At 34.1% G+C, this 27,731-nt stretch overlaps 1 protein-coding gene across 13 annotated transcripts in view; it reads left to right on the top strand.

The window, feature by feature from the left end:
* kirrel1a (kirre like nephrin family adhesion molecule 1a) overlaps positions 1 to 27,731 on the top strand; it is a 76,499-nt gene that overhangs the window by 21,449 nt on the left and 27,319 nt on the right. For all 13 annotated transcript variants that reach the window (XR_015494649.1, XR_015494648.1, XR_015494647.1 and 10 more), the window contains 4 exon segments: positions 19,396 to 19,545; positions 23,436 to 23,585; positions 25,418 to 25,575; positions 27,375 to 27,525. Coding sequence is in view for 7 of the 13 variants with exons in the window: in XM_087259052.1 (XP_087115178.1) it covers positions 19,396 to 19,545; positions 23,436 to 23,585; positions 25,418 to 25,575; positions 27,375 to 27,525 (609 nt within the window). In the remaining 6 variants the exon portion in view is untranslated.

The following is a 27,731-nucleotide window of genomic DNA, read 5'->3' as shown; positions in this document are numbered from 1 at the left end:
TGCGTCTGTTTTCTACAATTTAATACATGCATATTAATTTTTTTTTTTTTGCCTAAATCCATGCAATCCATCTATGAAGGATCAAGGATCACATGCTGTAGTTTACATTGTTGAACACATATCCATGCTTTCAACTTTTAAAAATATTTTTAAAATGTTTTAGATGACTATTTCTGAGTCTGTAATCTGCCACATCTATTTAAACATTGCATTCTGATGAGGACGGTCAAACAGAAAACCTTTTAAATTATGATGTAAAAACCTTGATAGCATTATAAGCAAACCTCACAGTACAAAATAAACAAGAAAAAAGGCAGTTCATGACTCGTTTAAACTGAACTGTATAAATGCTGCATCAGACGAGACACAGGGGAAGGAGCGAAATGGGGAAGAGTAGAAAGCAGCGAGAAATTATTTTCCTTCCCTCCGATTTCAAATAGATGGGTTTCTATAGCAACGCGAGGCTGCATGGATAGAGGGACAAAGAGAGGAGCGAGGGATGGAAGGGGAGAAGAGGATGAGAGGAGGGAGAGCGAGAGAAAGAGGTGTGAAGAGGAAGATGAGAATGAGGGAGCGACGTGGGGAAAGAGGTGTTTCTCCTCACTGTCACGAATGGCAAGGGCGGGAAGATGATGGAGAGGAAAGCGGCGGATGAGGCTGCAGACAAATACGAGGTGACATGAGGAAACGTAAACGAGCAAGAACGACACACAGACCTGTATATAACAACGCAAAGTGCTCTCATACTGTCTTATACAGATGTACAGTGTGAAATGGGTTATTTTGTCATATAAAGTTGAAGTAAGAATTTTTAGCCCTCCTGAATTATTAGACCCAATCTATAATTTTTTTTCCTAATTTCTAATTTCTGTTTAACGAACAAAAGATTTTTTCAACACATTTCTAAACATAATAGTTTTAATAACTCATTTCTAATAACTAATTTCTTTTAGCTTTGCCATAATGACAGTACGTTTTTTTACTAGATATTTTTCAAGACACTATTAGGGCTATTTTACTATATACTATACTATTAGTATTTACTAATACTATATATTACTATTGTTCTTTTGCTAAAAATCAAGATCACGATTTTCTCACAATTCTGTTGATGTAAAGTAAAGGTTAATATGAGTCGGCTATTATTATTGTTATTTCTCAAACATATGGTAAAACAACAACACTAACAATATCAGATGTATGTGTAGGTCTACTGTTGGTTAAAATGCTCAATTTTGAAAACACTTTGAATGGTGGACTTAAATATGTCCTTGTTGTTAATTCACAGTAGAGTGATGACAGCAGAATACAACTATTCATAATTCTAATGTTGTTGAGACATATGCTTGCAATCTGTGATTGACAACATTATTAGACCATTTTTTTCACTGGTAAAAGCAGACTTTTAGCATTATATACACTAGTGTAGTTATATTGACATTGTTAAACATTAATTCTCATGCACAACACTTTGTGTTCGCTATGAAGGAAAAAACATATCAAATGCTTGTCTTTGTTGCGATAGGATCATTTAAATGATGTGTGCACTTTCAGTTTTAATTCCACTGCCGAGTGCGGTTCATGTAAAAAAAAACATACATACAAGTCATACTTCCCGCGCGGCTCTCAAACGATCTGTGCAACAATTTGAAGGTTATTTACAATTTTATTACCTGTTATTCACAGCCTATGCTGTTCACACATCATTCGTGGGCAAGCGCACTCCTCACTTACTAGTAAAACAGTGCGTCAGCTCATGTGTGATTTCACGACTGCAAATACATCATTAGTTTTAGACAGAACATATATTTTTTGGGTGAATTATACCACATATATACAGTATGTGACACTTTTAACATGATTTGGAGAGGCCACATTGCTGAGCAATGTATGTAAAACAATGTAAAGACGTGTGCAACCTCCTTCTGTTTCTCCACAACTTATATAATTAGGTGAATGGTAGAGATGCTAGATTACGATTGTGTGATGGTCGAATCGAGATCGGGATCTTTTTTCAATTAATTGTGCAGCCTTAGACACTGTTCAGCTTAAAGTGACAAATCAAAGGCTTAGTAGGCAATCAAAAAATGAAAAAAAAAAAAATTTATATATATATATATATATATGTATATATATATATATATATATATATATATATATATATATATATATATATATATATATATATATATATATATATATATATATATATATTGCTGAAGAGGGCTAATAAGATTCACCTTAAAATGGTTTCTAAAAAATAAAATACTGCTTTTATTCTAGCCTAAATAAAACAAATAAATCTTTCTCCAGAAGAAGAAAATGTCATGAAAAATTATGTATAGAACTTTTTTATTTTATTTTTTTCCCGTTGTTTTAGTCTGGCATAATTAACATTTCATGTTACACTATATGCATCAAAGATGAGATGTTTAATTTAGTCTGCATTAAGCTTACAAAAATATTTTTATACACACTGAAAGCATACCATAAATGTAATAAAGTGTCAAATACAAATGAGACATACAAATATATGTAAAATAATTCAGTTTGAGTGAAATTAAACATGCTTAATCTGACCATGTTGATTAAAATATGTAAAAAAAAAGATCAAATTATTGAATAATTGATAAAAAAGTTCATTTTGAAGAATATATACAACATCAAAATTAATGTAACAAAATAAAAATTACATAAATGTACAAAAAATATAAAAGCCACAGTCATATTTAAAATACCAAGCAATAAAATGACAAAAACACACAAGAAAGGGCTCAAATGTTACAATTTAATTGTAAAAATAAGACTATTCATAAAGTCTAAATATTTAATTGATATTAAAATAAATTGTTGTATTATTATTAAAAAATGTATCAAACTGAAATAAGTTTAAGTAACAAATAAGCTACGAATATGTGCCAATGCTGTAACAAAAACAAGCATAATTTAAAGGGAAAAAAAAAATTTTTTTAAGCATGAGCTTAAATTATGTTTTTATCATAATTTTTAATTTTACTATATTAAAAACAAATGAACAATAAACTTTGAAGTAAGTTTTTAACTGGTTTGAAGAATATTAGGAAAGCATATGTAATTAAAAAAGACATTTAATAAATGTTTTACATTCTTAAATATAATCTGTCTAAATATGTCATCAAATGATTCTTGTGCAAAATAGTCAGACATTGACTGTTTGGTGTATTTTTAGTCTCACTGGATGACCTTTTTGTGTAAATCATGCAAAAAATGCAAGTCATTTTTTGCTAAGAGAAAAATTAAGTGAAACCAGACACTTGCTTATGTACGTTATTCTAATGATCCCCTTTTCATTTTAGACCCACATAAACACACAAATGCAGTCTCATTCATAATCCCAAAAAACTAACAAGAAATCATCAGTTTAAATGGACATTTGTACACACACACACACACACACACACACACACACACACACACACACACACACACCCTTCACATGCCTGCAAACAAGCCAAAAAAACTTTTGGGCTAGGTTTTTTTTTTTTTTTTTGCATACGTCAGCTGTTGCTACGATGACGCAACACTACAAACCAGCAAAAGTGGCTGATTGGCTGGAGAGCAGCAGATGGAAAAAGGCATGGAGAGAAGGGTTATGACATGGCATGCATTAAAAACGAGAGCGATGCAATGATTATGACAGCTTTATTCATGCTAATAAATAACACCATCCTACAGCAATTCATCAATGGCAGCAATGCTGAATGAGCCAGCAGAGTCGCGTGCAATCAGAAATCATTTGCGCATTGAAAGGCTCTGTGTGTAGTTTGTGGAGGTGTCAGATGTGTGTGTGGTTTGGTGGTGGTGCGCAGTAGCAGGTGACGTATTTCTCCTGGTCCAGACACACTCTTTGTTGTCTGCGAGTGTATGAAGTCACACTTTAGTGTCTGCATGTACGAGTTTGAACAGCTCGCCTCTGTTTTTTTAGCTGATGTTCGTGTTAGTAGGATCTAGGATTTTTTTTTACCTCGAAGGGTCTGTTTTGATTAAAGTGTGCCAGGGAAGGTAATGGGGACAGTCATTTTTTATGTCCTCGATTCTCATTTGTCATCTTGGAAAAACATTAGGTAATTGGGGAACTGTTGCAGGAAGGAGCGAAAGGCTGAATGTAAACCTGTACGGTGTTTGCACTCCTTGCCATTGGCCCTTAAGTGCAATTATATTGTTTACAATTTTTGTTTTTACTTATATGTTTATATTATATTATATGTGTAATTGTATTATTGTAATTTCTTTTTAAAAATCTACTTTTTGTATTAATATTATTATTACTGTTAGGCACCTACAGTCTGAAGTAACGCAGTTTCGATTCTTTGTATGTTTGGACATGTGGTTAAATTGACAATAATGCTGACTTTGACTTGATGGGATGCTATGTTTAAGGGACGATGACAACAAATGAATGTGACATTAGTAGTTTTGGCATCTGTGTGAAGTTCTCATCTATGTACACCTCTGGAACTGGCAGCTTTGTCTGCATGTGTGCGCTTAAAAAAATTATTCAAAAATGATTCCTTGGACTTGCTACATTTTTTAAAGTGGTTGTAAACAATTTATTTTAGGATGAATTTAAACGAATAATTTCAGTTGAACATTACTGAATTTCATTTGTTTGTTTAAAGTCAACCCATAAAAATTGTTTGCAAAAATTTTACAGCAATAATTTTTTGTGTTATATCAAATCAAAACATTGATATCAAATCATTGATATGATCGTTTATTGCTTAACTATTAAAATCTTTAATTGTTTAATAAAGCTAATTTTTCTAATTATTGTTTGGAAATGCACTCATTTATCTCATTTTATAGTATATTTCATTAAAAAATATTTTGGTGTTTGTTCAGCCTACTTATTTAAAATGAGCCTAAAACTGCCGGCGCCAGTGGTGTAGTGGTTAGAGCATCGACACATGCGCTCCGGTGCTTACGGCGACCCGAGTTCGATTCCGCCTCGTGGTCCTATGCCGATCCTTCCCCTCTCTCTGCTCCCCATGCTTTCCTGTGAATTCTCTCTACTTTCCTGTCCAATAAAGGTGAAAACCCAAAAAAAATATTTAGAAAATGAGCCTAAAACAACCCAATTCTTTAGATTTTTTTGGGGACAACCTAATTGTTTCATTTTAAATCCACTTAAATTTCTTAAGTAACTTAATCGATTTGTGTTGGGACAACATGATTAAATTGTGTGGAACCCAGCTGTTTTACAATGTGTTACAGTTACCTGTAATAGTTAACAGTTATCAACTAATACATTTTTGAAAAATAATAATAATTGATTACTTGAAAAATAAATAATTTTTGCCAAAAATATGATACAACATATGGTGCAACTAACAATCCATCTAAAAAACACATAAGTAAAATGTATCAATTCTGTTTATATGCTTTAATTATATACTTTGCATCCTTACAATAACATTTGTTTAAAAGTTCACCATGTATTTATGCATAAATGTACAGTTAAAGCCAGAATTAATAAATTTAATAATCAGGATTAATATAAATCCTGAATTATTAGCCCCCCAATTTTTTTTTTTACCCAATTTCTGTTTAACGGAGAAAAGATTTTTTTCAACACATTTCTAAACATAATAGTTTTAATAACTCATTTCTAATAACTGATTTATTTTATCTTTGCCATGATGACAGTACATAATATTTGACTAGATATTTTTCAAGACACTTCTATACAGCTTAAAGTGACATTCAAAGGCTTAACTGGGTTAATTAGGTTAACTAGGCAGGTTAGGGTAATTAGGCAAGTTATTGTCTAACGATGGTTTGTTCTGTAGACTTTAGAAAAAAATATATGTAGCTTAAATGGGCTAATAATTTTGACCTTAACATGGTTTTTAAAAAATTAAAACTGCTTTTATTCTAGCCAAAATGAAACCAATAAAACTTTCTCCACAAGTAAAAATATTTTCAGACATACTGTGAAAATTTCCTTGCTCTGTTAAACATAATTTTTTAAATATTTTAAAAGGAAAAAACAAATGAAAGGGGGGCTAATAATTCTGACTTCTACTGTATGTTTGCGAATAAATATAAATAGTTTGTTAAAAGAAAAGTTATGCTAATAAAAAAATGTATGTCTATAACTAAAGTTAGCTTGTTTCGACACATTATTTAAAATATGTGGCCAAGAAATAACTGAATTTGAATTCTAATTAGACGAGTAAAAAAATTCAGCTGGTCATTACAAAAAAAGTCTAAACTTTTGTTGTAATTGTCTTAAAAAGGTCTTTTAAAGTCTTAAAATTGACTTTTGAAACCTTGTACTCTAGAAAGGACTGTTGTTGTAAATGTGGTTAGTTTACGTTTAAAATCTAAAAGCTGGCTCTTAAGAAGGATTGTATGTTTTAAAAACATAATTTTTACTGAGAATAATAATGTTTTTTGTTTGAGATTGTATTTGTATTTCTATTATTTGTAAACATTTTTGTCATCATTTTTATAATGTACTGTCACAGTGTACTTGTTACAGTAGTAGTATAATCTGTACTTCAAATCAAGGACCACAATGGAAAGAACTCTTGTTTTTAAAACTTTATTGTCTATGTACTTGATGAATTAAGTCGATTCACTTGTTTTGTTTTGTTTTTGTCAAATAAAAGAAAGAAACAACAAACAAACCTAATGTTGGGTCAAAAATGGACAAGCCTAACTGTCAGAATGAAAATATTATTTAAATTTATTTGAAAATATCCCAACGTTGGATTTGTTCATATTATATATATATATATATATATATATATATATATATATATATATATATATATATATATATATATATATATATATATAATATTGGGTTTAAATAACCCAGAATTATTTAGAATGTTGTTGCCAAGAAAATAAAACGTTTTTTAGATGAACTTGATGCAATACAAATAATGAATAATATACAAATTAATGTAAAATACAATTAAATGTAGAAAAAGCTACACTTAAATTTAAAAGATTTTTCAAAAAAAGAAACGTTCCATCATTTGTCAAAATTTCATTTTTTTTGTTCAACGGAAAAAAGCAAAACTTGTACAAATATTTGCTAACGGGGTAAGAAAAATGCATTTAATTAAAAATAACAAACATCTGATTTTTTGAACATAAACTTTAGTTAACTTTAGTTAATTGTTTTACATATTTCATCATAATAATATTCATTAATAAAATTAGGAGTGGTATTATATTTGTCCTGGAAAAAAAAATACTTAGTAAAAAAAATATTTTTGGTTGAAGTGAATATCACCTTTTCAGCATGTAGCTTTCTGTGTTTAACGAGAAAGGGGCGGAGCTTATCCATTTTATCTCTCTATTCATAAAGGGCTTTCTGTTTCGATGACATCATCATCATCATCCCAGTCTTTGTTCTGCCTGTGAATGTCTTCATACAGTAACTCATTCATCTAAATACGCTCTGCTGGAGTGTGAGCCGATCATCTCCAGGATTTATGTTTGTTGACTGAAGTGTGTTTTCTGGTTTGCAATCCGCCGATGCCTTGATGAGAGGCTGTTTCTCTCAGGTCGGTCAGTGGTGTGTTTCTGACACGAGTGCGGTGTGTAAGTGTGGTCGGCGTGAGCGAGTGTATGTGTGAGTGCGGTCAGGATGTTGGCAGTGTGGCATGGACTGCCGCTGGTACCCAGGGATCAGTGACTCAAGAAAATCAGGACACTCTAAATTTGTCACTGCAGCATAACCCACATAATGAAAACTACACAAGCCCTCTCCTGCTCTCTCTCAGGTCCTCTTCCCTCATTAGCTGTCTTTTACCTCCTTTCTCCATTTCTGTATTTGTTGTTGTGTTCTTGTCCCGCCTGTCTTTCCTTTAACTCCTTCTCTTCTATCATGCTTTTTTATTTGTGTGTGTGTGGTTGATTCATAATATCAAACCCAAATAGACCTAATAGGGGAAAATTGAGGTTAATTGTCACATGGGAAGTATCTTTGTAGAGCTCACATTTTTAGAGCCATATTCTAATTTTAGGGCCATATTAAATTGTTCTGGATTCCTTATTTTTGTTTGTAATTTAAATTTTTTCTGTATTCTATTTTATTTAAAAAAAATACAATAATATTTTTTAAATACGTGTTAAATATTGACTTGGCACAGAAGTATAAATCAGGCTCCACCAACAGCTTACTGACTTCTACAAACACTTTTTTTGACAATAAACATGTTTCATATTGGACACAAATAAAAAAAACTAAAGTGATTTTCAGCCTAGGCTCATTCTGAAACCGTAGCCTTATATACATTTCTGGAGAACCAAATACATCCCAAGAGCTTCTTTTTTTGCAGTTGTTGTTTTCGCGAATCCACCAGAGGCTAATGTGTACACTTTTTGGGATCTCAAATTTCTCTTGCAAGTGCCATTGTGCCAAGTGCCTGCTCTTCTCATGTAAATCCACCAGAGGGTGCTGCCAACTGACTGACCGACCAACTGACTGACTGTCTGATCGACTAACCTACCCTCCTCCTTCACTAAACCCAACCAATAGTGTTTTCAAAAGCAATCCAGAAAAAGAAACGCCCTCGTCTGATTTTTACCACATTTTCAGATTTTACCACATTCTTACCCTGTTACTGGTTTACTGGTTTATATTATTTTTTGGCTTCTATTTTTGTCTTACCTGCTTTCTGGAACCATTCTTCAGCGGACTCGAACTCTGTTGTCGTGTTCAACTTTGCGTCTCAAGTCCACCGACGTGCATGGCAAGCTACTGGACAAACTGGTAACAGCGGAAAAGCCATCCATATGAAGATAAGTGTTCCGCTGGTAAGCGTAAAAAAAAAAAAAAAAAGCGGTGTCATACCGCCCTGTAGCGTTTGTTTTAAAGACGAAATGCCGCTAAATGAACTTCAGACTACATAATTCATGCTCTCCAGAAATGTATATAGGGGGACGTTTTCAGAATAAGCCTATGTTGGTGACTGGTCCAGTTCTCTGTCCACACAACATGCTCCACAGCAAAGTTCAGTCTGGTCTATTAAATATTTCTGTTGATGAAGGTTTACATTTAATTCTCTTAAATGTTGGAACACTTTATGTGGAGATATAGTTTCTTATCATGTTTAAAACTGAACTAGTTGCAGTGTTGAACTGATTGACCATTGAAGTGCTGTTTACACTAGTGAATTTTGTTTTAGATTGAAAACACCCATCATCATGACTGCTGCTCCGTCCACCACAGTGTACAGCTTAACACTAGAACCACAGAGGTGGTCATCTGTCCTTAGCTATGGCCTTTGGTCACAGGATATTTATTTACTGTCTGTTCCTAAAGTGCGGACTAAGATTGGAAAAAGGCTTTTAAATCTGCAGCACCTTTTGCATGGAATAATCAAAGTTACTGTTTAAATAATTAATTTCACTAAATGCTTTTAAAAAAAGAGTATAAATGATTTAGAAATTGAAACAGGCTTGGAGATATTTTGAATAGTTTGCTTGTCAGTGTGATTCATGTTAACTGTCCATTGTTTTTTGTTTATTGTCTGTTAGACCCATGTGACATGTATACTGTCTAATCTTGGCCAGGACGCTCTTATAAAAGAGATTTTTTAACTCAATGTGTCTTTCCTGGTAAAATAAAGGTTATAATAATAAAAATAATTTAGTCATTTTTTGATAACTTTGTTGAAATAAAGCACGCATATCTATAATTCCCAGACTTGTACTAAATATGTGTATATTTCCTTTAAACATTGTTATTTTTGTATAATGACAAAACAAAAAAAAAAGATTATTTCTAGAACTAACAGAGCAATCAAAATGACCGCTTGCATTTCAGATTTCTGCTATTTTTCCAGTGACTTTAAATATGCACGCTTTTGTTGCCTAGCCACCTCCTGCTATCAAAAACAACTTTACTTCAAATATGTAGATCTGTGTTGCGACAAATTCAAAACTGCTTTCATTCTAGCCGAAATGAAACCAATAAAACTTTCTCCACAAGAAAAAATATTATCAGACATACCGTCAAAATTCCGTTGCTCTGTTAAACTTAATTTTGGAAATATTTAAAAAGGAAAAAAAACAATTGAAAGGGGGTGGGGTGCTAATAATTCTGACTTCAACTGTATACAATATTTGTTGTATTGTATAATGTAATGTTATACTTTTTGTGATTGCATTTTTTTTACAACTCAAAATTTAGGAAATTGTAGTTGTTCTCTAATTTTGAACATTATTGCATTGCCTGCAAACATGTTAAGGCCTTCAGAGAGTTATTAATGCTCCATTACTCTCATTTTCAGCATATATTCTACATGTATAACCTGTTTAGGTGGTGGATGAATGCAGCTGAGTGATCTTCTATGGAGTGCAGACGTAAACAGGACGGCCCGCTGTAGAGCTGCATGACCTTCCTCTGATGTAATTCTGTTAATGGATAGATATGGATTTTAGCGAAGGCCAAATACTGGCCCGTTGTATAATAGCAACAAATATAATAAGTTGCTGCTTTGCTTTCTGGTTGACACATAGTGGTTGTGCCGTTGCTAAGGTGTTTTTTGAGTGTCTGTTTATTTGGTTGTTGGGTGGTTATTCATTGGCTGAAGTCTGAGAATCCCAGCCCTGAGTTTTCATGATGTTCGGGACCCCTGAGATGTATCAAGTTCCTCTTTCTTCATCAGATTTCGTAAATCCTAGTTCTGATCATGTTTGTGTGAAACCATAAGGATAGACAAATGTTTCTTTTTTACACGACATTGATTTAGCTTTTATTTTTTATATATTTAGTGTTCCTTCCACTAACCTTGTCATGTGTTTATGTCTTGCTTGATTTTTCTTAACATTTATTTTTTAAATATCTATATTGGCTTTTAATGAAACCTTTTCATTTTGTCATTAATTTGAATACAAATTTAGAACACCTGTGCATTTTTAAAATTTTGTGCATAATTTTAGTTTGATTTAACATTATTTTAACAATGATAAATTCTTAATAATTGTTATTATTACTTTGAGCAGTATGTTCTAAATCAAATCCCTTTTAATGTCACATCATCAGCAGCACGTGTGCTCTGATGAGTGAAAAGCTTAGAACTTAAAATCCATTCTACAATAGATTTCTATCAACATTTCTTAATGCTATACTTGATGTTTATTTATTTATTTATCAATCTATCTATATATTTATTTATTTATTTTTCCTAATGTTTTTCAGAGTTTTTAGTGTTGTTTGGATCCCATTTAATTATTTTTTTTTTTAAATGTTAAATGTTGAAAGAATTATTTTCATATTATTTTTATATTATTATCTACTATTTTGTCAAAATGTTGTAATTTTTGTTTTATTAATTTTTTGGTGTGTTTCCGTAATTTTGTATGTAATTTAATTTAGTTCAATTTTGTTTATTTTATTTTATTTTATTTATTTATTTATTTTTTTTTATTTTATTTGAAGTTAGCTCTGTTGCCTCACAGCAAGAAGGTCACTGGTTTGAGTCCCGCTGGGCCAGTTGACATTTCTGTGTGTCGGTTTCTATGCTCCGGTTCCTCCCACAGTCCAAAGACATGCGCTATAGATGAATTGAATAAACTAAATTGGCCATAGTGTATGAGTGTGCATGGATGTTTCCCAGTATACTGGGTTGCAGCTGGAAGAGCATCCGCTGTGTAAAACATGTGCTGGATAAGTTGGCGGTTCATTCCGCTGTGGTGACCCCTGATGAATAAAGGGTCTAAGCCGGCAAGAAAATAAATAATTGAATGAATATTTTAATTATATAATTAAAATTTTACATTGATTTAATTATAATTTAGTAAATTTGTTATTTTTTTAAATAAAATGTAGTTTTATTTCTGTCAAAAGATTAAAGAAGAATTTTTATTTTTGTACATGTTTGAAAATATATTTTTAGTTAACATTATAATAATATTATACAATTATGCAATTATAATTTAATTATAATTTTTATTGTTATTACTTTGAGCAGTATCACAATTTCTTTACATTAAACAATGTTTATTTTGATGAACTGTTGTAAAGTGTTTTGTGTTAACTTTTATATTTTTACAGCTTTGTTTTTCATATTATATTTTATATACTATTTTGTTTGTAATTTTGTCATTTTTACGTTTTAGTAAAGTGTTTTTGTGTGTTTCCATCATGTTAATTTAATTTAAATAAATTTGACTTAATTTACTTCATTTTATGTTCATTAAATTAAATTATTTCAATTTAAAGTCACGCTTATTAGTTTGTCTTATTTTAATTTAGAACATTTTTTGTCGACCCAGGTGACTTTTTACACAGAAATAAAGGTATGCAAGCTGTCACTAGGGTGGTACCTTTTTCGACAGGTACAGATTTGTAACTAAACGGTCCATAATTATTCCACAAGGGTACATATTGGTACCTAACAAGTACAAAAGTGTTCCTCTTTAATTCTTTGGTACATATACACGTTTGAGGTATACCAATATGGACTCTTTAAGTATAAATGTCTACCTTTTGAAAAGGTACTACCTTAGTGACAGCTGCGTATTTTATTTTATTGGTTTGAGAGTGCCTATATTACATGAGTTTTTTTTATATTATTTTGCATTTTAAATTTAGATTCAGCTCTAGAATTCTGTTATTCTGTTTTATTAAGTGTTATTTTTTTTACCATTTTTTATTTTAAGGTCCACCATTTCAGTTTTAGTCATTTTAGTACATATCATTACTGTAGTCATTGCATTTCTGTTTCTTTTTTAAGCTGATATGTTGCATCTAATATCTGACCAGTCCCTTTAAGGATGAAATTTCATTTTCCAAAGTTCAAAGCACGCGACATACGACACGCGAGCAGAAACAATTCTAGCAATGCCAGAGAAACATATTAACTGCATTATCCTCCAGAATGTCTGATGCTTTTCATGGTCATTAGAGCATTGTTTCCTGTAGTTTGGCTTCATTAAAGTGATGACGGATGTTGCGCGAGCGCGGGCCGGGTCACAGGGCGATGAGTGGGCATATGCCAGTTGTTAAGAGACCCAGAGAGACGAGGACCTACAGAGAAATGCTGGAGGCTGGAGAGAGCGCGGAGAGAAGAAGAGAGGGCCACGGGCCTGATATTTAATGTGATAAATGGATTGTGACAGCGCGTCTCCAAACCCCCTCCAACCAGCAGAGAAGAACCACAGAAATAGAAGACAGGGCCGCGCAGAGAAAACATCTATTTAGACTTGAAGACAACATTGAGAAAACTGCCAGAAAGTCTGCAAATTAAAAGGCAAAACTGAGAAATCTCATTGAGGGAATGCACCCTAAACCTTCATTATGACTTAGGACCCTATCATACACCCGGCGCTGTCTGGCGCAAGGCACGGCGCAATAGTCTTTTGCTATTTTCAGCTTGGCGCAAGAGTTGTTTTAAGGTGTTGCGCTACACTCTTTAAATAGCAAATGCATTTGCGCTCATATGTGCGCCCATAGGCTTTCTGGTCTAAAAAGAAAGGCGTTCTGAGGCGTGTTACTGCCGCGTTACTATTATGAGAAACTACAATAGATTTTTCAATAGACCAAAACAAAACCGGTCTAAAGTCGAGCGCAGAGTTGCGCCCCGCTTACACACTGCTTAATAGCCTTCACACAAGATGTAGAGCCTACACACAATACGCAAATATCTTTACAAATGAAAAAAATAAAATATTAAGGATATATATAGCATATAATAAGAATATATATAGGATATAAATATATAGGATTAAAAATATTACAAAACCTTATTTTCTAGCCTACATAAATATGAAAAATCACTGCTTTTATGCCTTCTTCATCTCGGGAGGCTTTTTCAGTTCATTCATAACAATCTGCTTTTGTATAATGTTATTATTATTAGGAGTATTATTTATTATATCCATATTTATATTTGTTTTATTAAAAACAAGCTTAGATTTGCCCACCTGGAGGTTTTAGACCATATGGGGCACAGCATGTGTTTTAGGATATAACTCAGGTTTTTTTAGGCTAATTGATGTCTGCGTAAAGGTTTCCCTATCCAAGAGCGAAAGTGAAAGCAGATCATTTATCTCTCATTCTTGGTAGATGCTCTGTTTAACTGTTTTCTGTTGAATAAAACTGTTAACTGTTAACTGTTTGCTTGTGAAATGCTCAGTTTTTCCACTTAGACTTACTTTATGTCCTGTAAATAGCAAATGCGCTTATGGCGCGACACAGCTGGCTCTTAAAGGGAATGGGAGATGAGACTCTGATTGGTTTATTCTCAAAACACATCTATAACTCATTAAGAAAATAAATTCAAAATACTAAGAAGTGCATATTCTGACAAAATTACCATTTTTATTTTAACTTTAGATGCATTTAAACCTGTTGTAGGGGACTCTTAAACAATATTAGGGCACTTTGAGATACTGTACCACATGACCTGCTCTTTAAGTTAAAGGAAAATGCTGATTGGTTTTGTTTTAGTGACACACATAAGGAGAAATCCTAGACACTTGTTATGGTTATTCATATTTTCTATGCAGTATTGGTTAAATGAGTCTGAAGCTTTTCAATCTTCCACTTGTTTCAGACATGTTTTAAAGAATGTTAGAATCCAGCAGCCATTGCATTTTATAGTTGGAAAAAAATACAAAGTATTTATTCATAAAAATATTTGTGTGTTCAGAAGGAAGTATCTCAAATAAGTTTTTAAAGAAAGGTTTGCTGGACAAACTTTCGTTTTTATTTTTCATATTGTGCTTTTACAGTTTTTCTTGATTGCTTTGATGCAGCCGATAACTGAAACTCCACACAACTTGCAAACAAATACATGAGCTCTTTCAATCAATTATTACACAATGGACAACAAAATACAAAATACAGAACTCGGTGTGAATCAGTGCACCATTGCTTGCCATTGTAGCCTATTGCCAATGCCATTTGTTGTCATTCTATTTGGGCTGTCAAATGTGCCCTTTTGCAAAGAATTGGATCCAGAATAAGAAATGACTTGATTACATTTATTTTGAGTTCATGACATTTTTTAAACTGTGGCTGAAAACTGAAATACTGTAAAAAATAAAAATAAAAAAAACAGACAAAAGAAATAAAATACTGTAAATATTAGAGAAAACACATGTAAACCAAATATACAGTCAAATCTATTGGACATAGCCACTATTGACCTCCATCCATGCTGGCACAGAACAACACAGACCTTCCACCGTTTTTATAAGGTTTGTAGACTGATTGCTAATTGAAGATTTGTGTGAAGGAGTGTCAAACCAGTGCTTCAGTGAAATCATACTGATCTTGGTAGTTTCTAACAGTAAGGAATAGATGGTTTCTGTTTAGTTACCATAGCTAAAGCAATGGAGTTTGTACTGCTTCAATGACATCTGTGTTCACTGTTTTGAAAATGGTGGGGAAAATGTGTGACCCAATGAGAAAGGGTTCACACATTTGCAAGACCTGTCCTCTGCTCTGCTGGGATAGTGATAATGAAAATGAAGTGGAACCTAGTTTCTTTAACCCGATCAAAGCAAACAAGGAAAAACTGTAATCAGTTTGTTGTAATATTTCTCTTGATCTTTACTGTGTTTTTGTTTCAATTTTAGATTTCACTGAAAGTCTTGATTCATTTCCCCATCAATTCATAAACAATATTTAAGGTTTTTATCTTTTCTATAAATCATTGATAATTTTACAATTCAAAGAAATTCTCAGTTCATTAAAAAAAGAGACTGATCCTCAACAAAAGAAATTATTTTTCTTGCATAAATGACTTTTACTATTTAAAGCTCGCATCTATTGTATTTTTCTGTTTTTATATTTTTTCCATTTTATTGTTATTTTTACTTCTTAGTTCAAATACAGTATTTCAGTTACATTAAGTTATTTCATGTGTCTTTGTTATTATTTTGAGTGACACCATGGCAACCCTAGTGATTCATTTTGATATTTGAGTACTGAATCAGTTAATCCTGTAGAAAAAAAAAAACTGTCTGAATGATTTGTTCATGAATCAGACATTTTGTCACTTTAGAATTAAAAGGTTCTATCTGACATTTTTGTCAAAATGGAGTTATTGACATATTCTTATAAAATGACTACTTTTTTACATTATGGGATGTTTTTTTAATAAGTTGTTTACATTTTAAGTTTACTTTTATTTAAAAGTAAAAAAGTTTTATTTAAAACTTTAAAGCTCAATATCTCAAAATCATTCAGAACGCAGATTGAACCTTATAATTCCAAGGTGACGATTTTTAAAGTTGAACTCATCCAGTCGTAATTGCTCTCAACTCCACTTGAAACTTGATCTGTTTTTTCCACACATATTGCTTGAAACCGTTTTGATATCTTGTACAGTTGGTGATTTTATGTTATTTTTAATATTTGCTCACTTTATTTAGGCTAAATGTTTACTATTAGACCAACTTTTGCTACAGTTATGCTATAATTTGTTTAATACAGTATTTGTTTGAACAATTTTGTACTGTTATTATATACACTGAAAAAATACACTTGCTGCTTTTTTATCTACTCAGGTAAAATGAGTTAAATCAACACAATTTTTTTGTCATTTTTGGGACAACTTAATTATTTTATGTTCAATCCACTCAAATTTGTAAAATTACTTATTTTATTTAATCGCTTGGTGTTGAGACGACATAAACAATCTTGTTTTATTTTAAATACAGGTAATATTTTAAAGATTTGGTAGCAACACAAACATTACTTTTTCTCTAAATGCAATTAATAGCTACTGTAATTTTTGTTTATTATATAATATTTTGTATTATAAATATATTATTCAGTAATTTAGTTTAAGATTGTTTACCTTGTTTATGTGAATACATTTAGATTTGTGGTAACATTTATTTTTGCTGCCAGCTAACCATGATTTTTTCAACCCAATACAATTTAATACAGTATTAAAAAAAATAGAATTCTAATGGAAAACATTAACATTTGATTTTTATTTAATACTGTATATAAGCTACAACTGTATGCTAATATTTGACAGTACATCTGTCTTTAGCTTTTGAAGTTTAGTGTGGATGGATATTTTTCTGTTTCTCATTTAAAAACACAGCTCAAATGAAAATGAAGGAGAGTAAATGTAGCCTTGCTCTCAAACATATTTTGGGTTGAATTATTCCTTCGGTTCCTCATTCTTTACAGTCTAGCACATGGAAAAGAGAAACTAGCACAGTTTCTCCTTGTGTTCTGTCGTACAAGTTTTCAACAATGTTTGGGTGAAAAAAAATTATGACAGGACATTCGTTTTTCTGAAAGAAAAAACTGAACTATAGGAAAGTCACAAACTACCTCCAGGTGGATTGGGAAATGTAAAGAAAGAAAGAGAAAGAAAGACAGAAAGAAATGATAGCTTTATGTATATCATATATCTTTTTGTATTTTTCTTTTTCTTTTCTTTTTTTTTCTTTTATTATTTTTCTACTGTAATGGTATTGTGTATGCAACCTGTACATCCATTTGTTGTGCATCTCTATGATGCTTGAAGACTTGAACCTGATGCTTGCAGACTGTTAGCTACTGTATGCGCTACTGTGAAAGCCACAAAGGGGAAATAAGTGCTGGGGATGTTTTCTCTTTTTTTGACTGTTTGTTTTTCTGTTTTGTGAAAATTTAAAAACAAAAAACAAAACAAAAAATCCACAAAAATCCTATAAGTATGAAAGAAAGAAAGACAGAAGTAACAAAGAAAATACCTCCAGTTGGATTGAAAGGAAGGAAGGAAGAAAGAAAGATGGAAGAAAAGAAGAAAATATCTCCAGTCGCATTGAAACAAAGATGGAAGGAAATAAGGAAGGCAGAAAACGCATCCAGTAGGATTTAAATAAATAAATAAAGAAAGAAAGAAAGAAAGAAAGGAATTAGGGAAAGAAGAAAGGAAGAAAAGAATGAAAAATCATCATTTGGATTGAAAGAAAAAAGTAATGAAGGTAGGAGCAAGGAAGGAAATACCTCCAGTTAGATTGGACGAAAGAAAGAAAGAAAGAAAGAAAGAAAGAAAGAAAGAAAGAAAGAAAGAAGCATGGAAGGAAGAATGCAGGGCACATATGAGTTGGCCTTACTTGATTTACAACATTCTTGATTTGAGTCCAATTAAAGATCCAGAAGTGGAGCTCTGAATGAAAGCTTTCATTGTGAGTGGGTTCTTCTAGCTGGAGACTCGGGTTTGTCTGGAGGATCAAATATCCTCCTGTGTGTCCGAGAAAGAGAGCAACTCTGGTGGAGACCATGTTTTGCGGCTGAAGAAATGTGTCTGGAATTTGGTATCAAGGGACCCGTTCGTTCCTCCACAGAACCGCATTGACTTTGACTCAGAAGAGTGATTGTTAGCATGAAGCCTCTCTGTGGATGGAGGCGTGAAGCTGAAGATTATTGCTTAGCTTCAGTCTGTCACACAATCACGTTTCCTAACATCTCGAAATAATGTTCTAATGTTGGAAAACTGGTTTTACGATATTTCATTTTTTTTTCCTTTTCCAGATGATTGACTGCAACATTTTTTTTAATAATTAGGAGGGAGCTCATCTTCACAAACACAAAAAAACTCAAAAAATTACTTTTTATGTTTTTTTAATAACAAAATTATCACTCAAATGCAATCATTTTTTTCTTTTTCATTTTACAATACCATTTTGGGCGTCACAGTGGCACAGTGGCTAGCACAATCACATCGAAGCAACAAGTTCGCTGGTTCGAGCCTCGTGGGTTTGCATGTACAGTAACTTATGGAGTTTTTTATTTTAAAGGTGCAGTGTGTAATTTTGACACCCAGTGGTTCAACTAGGTATTGCATTCCTTGATCAAAACATGCAAACGCAGGTTGCCAGATTGAGAACTAACAGGAGCGAGCCTGATATTTCCTAATATGTTTAATCAGCTCGCAGGAGGAAAAAAAACAAGCCACCCTCACTGTTTACTCATTTATTGTTCCGTTTCTCTGGGAACTGCGTCACAATACGAAACAAAATAAGCGGGCACAGCTTCCGGTTTATGTGGTCTTTAAATGGGCAAATTCTATAATCTCTTTTTGTGCTTCGCAAGTTCACACGTCACCTCTCCATGCGTCCTCGACCAAAGGTGCGGAGCAAGAACACATCCGCGAATTTTATCTGTACTTGGCAAGATGACTTTGAGTTGGAACAGTACTTCGGCGATGGTTGATGACGTGTCACGAGAACACAAGAACGCAAGTGCAGAGAAAAACACATATTGAGAAACAGCCACAGATTTACTAACAGTGTCATTTGTTTATGTATGATGTCTGAAATCGTCATTTGAAATAAACTGCAGCAGAGCCTCAGTTCTTTCATTAGTTGCACTGCTACTGTTATGTGTGCTCATGACATGTTATTAATAATGTTCTGAATGTGTTTCTGCAGTGCGGACGGCACGGTTCTCTCAGGAGCCTGCAGACCAGTCAGTGGTGTTGGGCCAGAGGGTGGTCCTGTCCTGCGTGGTCTTCAACTATTCAGGCATTGTGCAGTGGACCAAGGATGGACTGGCCCTAGGCATTGGAGAAGACCTGCGGGGTCAGTCATACACAACACTTCCTTCTCTTTTCTTTCTTTCTTTCTTTCTTTCTTTCTTTCTTTCTTTCTTTCTTTCTTCTTTTCTTTTTTCTTTCTTCTTTTCTTACTTTCTTTCTTTTCTTTTCTTTTCTTTCTTTCTTTCTTTCTTTCTTTCTGTGATAAAATAATTGTAAAATAAATGTTGTCTGTGTTATAATAAAACCCTCTTTTTTTGAAAGTGTACCTTTTAGGTTCTGTGTGGTCTAGGTTGCTGTAGTTCTTGCACATGTCAGTAATCAGGAAAAAGAAAAAAGTCTCGATCATAATTAATGCAAAAGCTATTGTATTCAAACTGATTAGAAAAAAGAACAACGTATGCGGTATTGGGCCATACGGACCTTTAAATTTTAAAGAATGCAGAAGTAAATGATGTCACAGACCTGATACTGGGTACACAAAGTTTTAAACACAGGAACTTATCAGCAAATAAAATACTGTATTAGTGAGATTTTTTATTAGCCTTCACTTTTCTTTTAAAAAAGGGAAAAAAAAACTACATATTAAAAATATTTCAATTAAAATTAACCATGAGAGAATTACAATTAAAATAATATTTGCAACACTTTTTCTTTCAAGAGTTCACACTTAGCTGGTGATTGATTATAAAGCTTGTTTGGCATGCTGTCCCGGGAGAGAGCCCTGATCTCATAAGATCCTCGAGCCCGGGGCTCCCTCCCATTTGCAAGGTGAGAGGAAAGTTTGAGCTCAGGTAGATCTCAAGAATTCCCTTGCTGCAGATAGTGATTGATCTTAAGAGATAAGTACTTAATAAGAGCATGTCTATAGTGCTGATTTGGATTAGTCAATTATCTTAAGTTGCATGTTTTTGGATGGTGGGAGGAAACCGGGGAACCTGGGGAAAACCCACGTGAGCACGGGAAGAAAATGTAAACTCCGCACAGAAACGTCGGCTGGCTTGGTAAGGACTAGAACCAGTGAGGTTTTTGCTGTGAGGCAACAGTGCTAACCATTGGGCTACTGTGCCACCCATCTAGGAATGGAAGAGGAGTAGGGGTTAAAGGGGGATTCTCCAAAATGGTATATGGAACTTAGGGTATTTATAGTGGCTTAGGAATCGTCTGATTGGTGAATCATAAGTTGAATAATGCGAGACCAGACACAAGCAATCATAAGCACGTGATCCTCTCGAAATTAGTTTGTAAATAAACTTCATTTATAAAGAAAGTATAAACATATAAGAATGTCTTTCTTACTCTGTAATTTTCCGTGTTTCCCTGTGTGTGTGCTTTTTATTTAGTCTCCATCACTCTCACTGTTTTCCCCTGTTTGCTTGTTTTCTGTCCAGCTTCTGTCCTCTCGTCCCCTTTGCTCTTTTGCTTTCTGCTCCACTAGCTCATCTTTTTCTCACTCCTTGAGGACTGTCATGAGAACACTGAGGGCAGGATGTGGTATTTTTTAACCTCTGCCATTATAAATAGATAAATGTGGACCTGATAAACTACATTTGCTGCATTTGCCCGATTCGTTAAAAAGCATGAGGCATGAAGACACATTCACTTCCTTATCCCTTCCCTCTCTCTCTTTCTCCGTGTCTCTCTCACTCACTTTGACTCAGTGTAGTTGTATTTACACTGTGATGCTTCACTGGTTTGTCCCCGTGGCTTTCATATAAAAGCATGTGAACACATCCTGCACTCACACACACAAATGTGCACACGCATACATCAGCACATCCTCATACACACATAGCACACACTGATAACTCAATCTCACAGCGGAGAGAGGGCTGTGTGGGTTGGGGATGCGTGATGTAATTCACGGCAGAATTTTTGTCATTTCTCTTGCAGCAGAAGCTGGAAATGTCCATGTCATAGTGCTAGCATTTGTCAGGCAAACTCTACTGCCACCCAGTGGTGGAGAGTGTCCCCCTGCTGCACTGCATGCTGATTTTCCCCCACTTGTTAGTACGCAAACATCACTGTTACTACTGCTTAAGATCTGACATTCGAACAAACGTCAAGCCCCCAGTACTACAACCATTTGCTGATGCAGGAATGTGGGATTCAGCATTCATCATGCTGCTTCAGAGGTGGGCTGTTTTTCCAGGATAAATGGACGGGAAAATTATTGATATCTTGGGAGTAGATCAACCATATATAGCAACTCAATAAATACAGCAATTGCCGAACCACCTTAGCAACTGCATAGGAGCACATTAAAGCCCCCAAATCTGCATAGCAACAGAGTATAAAAACTCAAAGCACCCTAGCAACCACATAGTAGCACACTAAAACAACTATAAAAACAAAGCACCCTGATAAAATCAACATGAACATGAATAAAACAACATAGCAACATATAAAAAGATCCAAAGCACCCTAGCAACAGCATAGCAACACACTGCAAACCTCCAGAACATGATAGCAACCGCATAGCAACACACCAAACACCACCAAAATAAAATAGCAACAGAATAAAAAAATACCCAAAGCAACACAATGGAAACAAGAGTATGATAGAAACTGCATAGCAATAGAGATAATACCCAAAGCACCCTAGCAATCGTGTAGGAACACCGTAAAAACAACCAGAATATGATAGCAACAGCATAGCAACACACTAAAACAACCAACAAATATAGAAACAGTGCACCCTAGCAACCACATTGCAACATGGTAAAATGAACAAGAACATGATTAAAACAACATTGCAACATAAAAACACCTAAAGCACCCTAGCAACAGCATAGCAACACACTGAAAATCTTCACAACATAATAGCAACTGGATAGCAACACACACAAAAAAACCAAAATATAATGGCAACTGCATAGCAACACACAAAAATTACCTAAATTACCCTAGCAACTGCATAGCTACACTCAAAAAATAGCCAAAGCAACCCAAGAACTACATAGCCACACCGTAAAAAACACCAGAACGGGATAGCAACTGCATAGCAACAAAGTAAAAAAATACCCAAAGCACCTTAGCAACAGCATAGCGAAACTGCATAATAACACAATAAAAACCACCAAAAATTATATCAAGTGCATAGTCATACACACAAAAAATACCTCAAACAGTCCCTGCTGAAAATGCAGGAGTTTCATTGAGTGCACATGCTTACCGACTGAATTCTGTGTGCTCAGCAATTCTCTCAAGTTCATATATGATGTAAGAGATTCATTTCAAAGCTTCAGTGATTCAAACAGGAATTTTCACATAACTTGAGTTGGACTAGGATCAGGGTGGGGCCAAGCCGGAGCACTCACACTGATCCCCCGGGCTCTGCAATGGTTGGGGAAATTCTGAATTGAAGCAAAACAAATTATTACAATTGGCTTAAGATTGGTGATGAAAAATCTGGAAATGTGTCTACCAGCAGGACCTGGGAAGTTTAAAAAAAAAAATAAATAAATAAAAATAAATAAATAAATAACTTGTGCAAGACTATAGTCAAAAACGGACAGATTTGTGCCAGTGCATGTTTCCAGATTTCAGTGTGTATCTTGTTCAAATGAAGACCATCATTCATTTAAATGGAGTTAACTTGTAATTTTCCTTAACCAATCACCTACTCCCTAAAAATTATTTCAAGAGTTCACACTTTGCTGGTGATTGATTATAAACCCTGTTTGGCATGCTGTCCCGGGAGAGCCCTGATCTCATAAGATCCTCGAGCCCAGGGCTCCTTGCCGTTTGCAAGGCGAGTGGGGAGTTTGAGCTCAGGTAGATCTCGAGAACTCCCCTGCTGCAGATAATTGTTCATTTACCCCTGCTGTTCTTTTACCGTCCCCTACATCCCTACAATAAAATCTAGCTCAAAGTGTGGTGTGGTCCATGCTGGTGAAAGTGTTCCATTCTGATGTGTGTGCATGTGTTTTGCAGCCTGGCCGCGGTATCGTGTGTTAAGGCTGGTGGATGTTGGGCAGTATAATCTGGAGATCTCAGCTGCGGAACTCTCAGACGACTCTCTCTATGAGTGCCAGGCCACTGAGGCTGCGCTGCGCTCGCGACGGGCCAAACTCACCGTCCTCAGTGAGTAGAGTCTGCATGTCTGTGTTTGTTTGCTCAGAAACTACTGAACTACTTTGAGTTGAACTCAAAATTATTATTGTTATTATTTTTCTTATTCAAAATTTCCCAAATGATCTTTAACAGAGCAAGGAATTTTTCACAGTATTTCCTATAATATTTTTTCTTCTGGAGAAATTCTCATTTGTTTTATTTTGGCTATAATAAAAGCAGTGTTTAAAAAAAAACTTTTAAGGTTAATATTATCAGCCCCCTTAAGAAATGTATTATTTTCAATTGTCTAAAAGAGGGGTTCCCAAGATTTTCAGCTCATGACCCCCAAAATAACAATTCCAGTGTCTTGCGGACTCCACTATCATCAGAGGTGCTTATAAACATACAAACACTGCACGTAACGGTGCACACACACCAATAGGAACTATATAAACGAGCTTATTGACAATACAAAAAAGTGCAAGTCTAACAACCATATGATTTTTACAGTAATTATCCATTTAATTTAATATTAATTTCACTTAATGAGAATGGTGGGCACAATGTTTACAGTACAAGACTGTTCTTGGTTTATTTTAGAGACCGCCACTTTGAGATCGTCCTCTATGTTCAGTCATGGCCTTTATATTTAATGTATGTGAGTGCCGAAAAGGTGTCAAATTTTATTATTGTGCAAAATCAATCTGCTGCAACTAATACTATTGCTGTGTTGGTAATCTAGCATAATAACCCCAGCGGTCGCATTCCAATGGGAAAAAAATGAAAGGCTGATGGATTTTTATTTGCATGCTGCTTTTTATGTAACTAGTAAATACTATTTTTATCTTCTGTAGGTTATGGATAAAATATAGTCATTCTAATAGTCTAATAACATATATTATATTTTTAGAAATTACCAAGTGATCAATAGCCCCTTTCACATATAGTATGTGTGAACAGACCCTTTTTGAAAATACCAGTTAATTTGTTCCAGCAATTTAACGTAAAGAGAAATTGTAACTTTACTGGTAATTTGCCTGAATGCTGCATGCAGAAGCGCATTCACGATTAGAATGCGCTGACATGAGACGTCTACTTTAGCCATTCAGAACACACTGATGCATACACATCTGCGCGGTTTATGAAAATAAAAGCCTTTGAATATTCTTCCATATTTTGCCAGCAAACACACTTATTATATACATCTCGACATGCGAAAGTGTTTCTCTATCTATGTTTTCATCAAAGTTGTTCACAATACTTATCCATCCACAGAGTTTGTAATGTAGTCACATGTTCAAAAATTCATGAGCAGCCATTTAGAGCTAATTTCTGGTAAAAGATGTCAGAATTTACTGTTATTTTTAAATGGATGTATGAATGGTCTTTTCCGAAAATAATCTGTAACATCCTTGCCTTTGTGAACAGCGTTTTTTTTTTAATATGCCGGTGAAGTCGTTCACCACTGGTCTACAGAACAACTCATCAATATACAATGACTTGCCTAGTTACTCTAATTAACTGAGTTAAGCCTTTAAATTTCACTTAATGCTGAATACTAGTATCTTGAAAAATATCTAGTAAAATATTCCGTACTGTCATCATGGCAATGATCAAATAAATCAGTGATTAGAAATGTGTAGATGAATTTTTTTCATGATATACAGGGAGGCTAATAACTCTGACTTCAACTTTATCTGGATGCTCAATGCATGCTAAAAGCATATGCTTTAAAACTGCCTATGATGGTTTTTGCTTCTTTTTTTTTTTTTGAGGAATGAAGGGTTGACAAGTTCTGAAATGAATAGATTTATGAGTTGTTTCCATTATTAATTGAACTCCATATGTGCTTGTGTCTGTAGTTCCTCCTGATGAGCCAGTGATTGAGGGCTCCCCGGAGATCCTCCTCACAGCAGGGGTTCCCTACAACATGAGCTGCGTGTCCCGCGGAGCCAAACCAGCCTCGGTCATAGAGTGGCAGAAAGACGGCCTGCCGATAGAAGGGGCTGTCAGCACTACGGTGAGACACACACACACACACACACACACACACACACAAACACATGGGTATTGGCTCGTCTGCTACATTAGTTCTCATTTCATTCACAGACACAAATCACTCACTCCTTGGACTAAAAGACACAAGACACACTAAGATAGATAGATAGATAGATAGATAGATAGATAGATAGATAGATGGATGGATGGATGGATGGATGGATGGATGGATGGATGGATGGATGGATATATGGATGGATGAATGGACAGACGGACAGACAGAGATGAAGATAGATAGATAGATAGATAGATAGATAGATAGATAGATAGATAGATAGATAGATAGATAGATAGATAGATAGATAGATAGATAGATAGATAGATAGATAGATAGATAGATAGATAGATAGATAGATAGATACACTAAAAGAAATCAACACAATTTTGTTTTCTGAATATGACATTATTCTAATTGGTTGATTGCTTGTTTCTAATTGGCTAATGGACGTTGTAAAGTGTGCAGTTATTTTCAGAGAAATACAAGTTTATCCAACCTGGTCTTGACTGCATCACAGTTCCTTATGACTATGATATGTATGATGAAAAATTTAATCCAAAAAAACAACAATCAAAGGCTTTATGTAAGATTGCAAGAAACTACTCTTCCCAACAGGCACCTTGATGCCAAAACTACAACAAAAACATAAAATAAATTAGAAATACAAGTCGATTTGATGAAAAAAAAAAAACCATCAAAATCTAACTTTGGCATAAAAGCACATCAAAAAAACGATTACAGGGCAGTCCCGTAAACATTTTGTCACGTTTTTTGATGCCAATTTGATGTCATTTTGACATCAAGGTAGTTAACAAAATACAAAATCCAGTGTAAATTTGTAACTGAAGCTTTCAGATCAATAAAACTTTTATTTTTGTGGTATTTTGGTGGTCAAAAGGGCCTTAATGTGTGGATGTCAAATGGAAGTCAAGGTTTTGACATCAAATCGATTCTTATTTTTGACATCATGCTTGATGTTGTTTTGACATCAAGGTTGTCTGGTGACAAAAACTGACAAACATTTTAAAATACAATATCTTAACAAGGTATTCAGGTTTGGTAACCACAGTATAAGTAGAATAATTGTATACAGTTTGCTGAATTATTAGACATTAATGCACACTTGGGCGTCACAGTGGCGCAATGGGTAGCACGATCGCCTCACAGCAAGAAGATCGCTGGTTTGAGCCTCGGCTAGATCAGTTGGCATTTCTGTGTGGAATTTGCATGTTCTCCCCGTGTTCGTATGACTTTCCTACGAGTGCTCTGGTTTCCCTCACAAAGACATGCGCTATAGGTGAATTGGGTAAGCTAAATTTATCCATAGTGTATGTGTGTGAACGAGTGTGTATGAATGTTTACTAGTGATGGGTTGCAGCTGTAAGGGCATCCACTGCGTAAAACATGTGATGGATAAGTTGGTGGTTCATTCCACTGCGGCAACCCCTGGTTAATAAGGGGACTAACCCGAAAAGAAAATGAATAAATAATGCCCACTTGAGCTGTAATGATCATACATGTGTAATAAGTTGAAAGTTGTGTTAAGAGAAAAATCATTTGAAAGCAAGTTAACATTCCTTTAGGAGAAAAACACTGTGCAGATAATGGACATAGATCCTTCTATTTAGGCCACACGGCTTGTGTGGCTGTGTTTGTATACTTAAAAAATGCTGCTTTGCCTGACTGGGGATAAACAAGGCTTTAAGATGTATATGGGGTTTTTATCGTACCAACAATAAAACACTGTTGTTGATGCTGTGCAGGAGGTTCTTCCGGACAGGAAACGCGTGACTACACGTAGTTACCTCCCCATTCAACCTCTAGATACAGACACAGGGAAGAACTTCACCTGTGTGGCGACAAACCTGGCTGTTCCAATGGGCAAACGGGCCACCATCACCCTCAACGTACATCGTAAGTCTAGAATTCTTTTATAGATTCAATCACATCTATGGGGAGGGAAAGCAACTCTAAAAACTGAGGTTGACAGTGCTTTTGTGTGCAACAATTGTATTTTGTTTGGTTTTATTTGTATATTTAAAATATATATATATTAAATTTATTTATTTAATTTGTTTTGTTATTTATTTTGTTTTATGTTATTTCAGATAATTTTTTTA

The sequence above is a fragment of the Danio rerio genome, chromosome 7, assembly GCF_052040795.2.
Source record: "Danio rerio strain M-AB ecotype USA chromosome 7, GRCz13ab, whole genome shotgun sequence".
NCBI classification, from domain to species: domain Eukaryota; kingdom Metazoa; phylum Chordata; class Actinopteri; order Cypriniformes; family Danionidae; genus Danio; species Danio rerio.
This window is presented reverse-complemented; position numbering and strand designations above follow the sequence as displayed.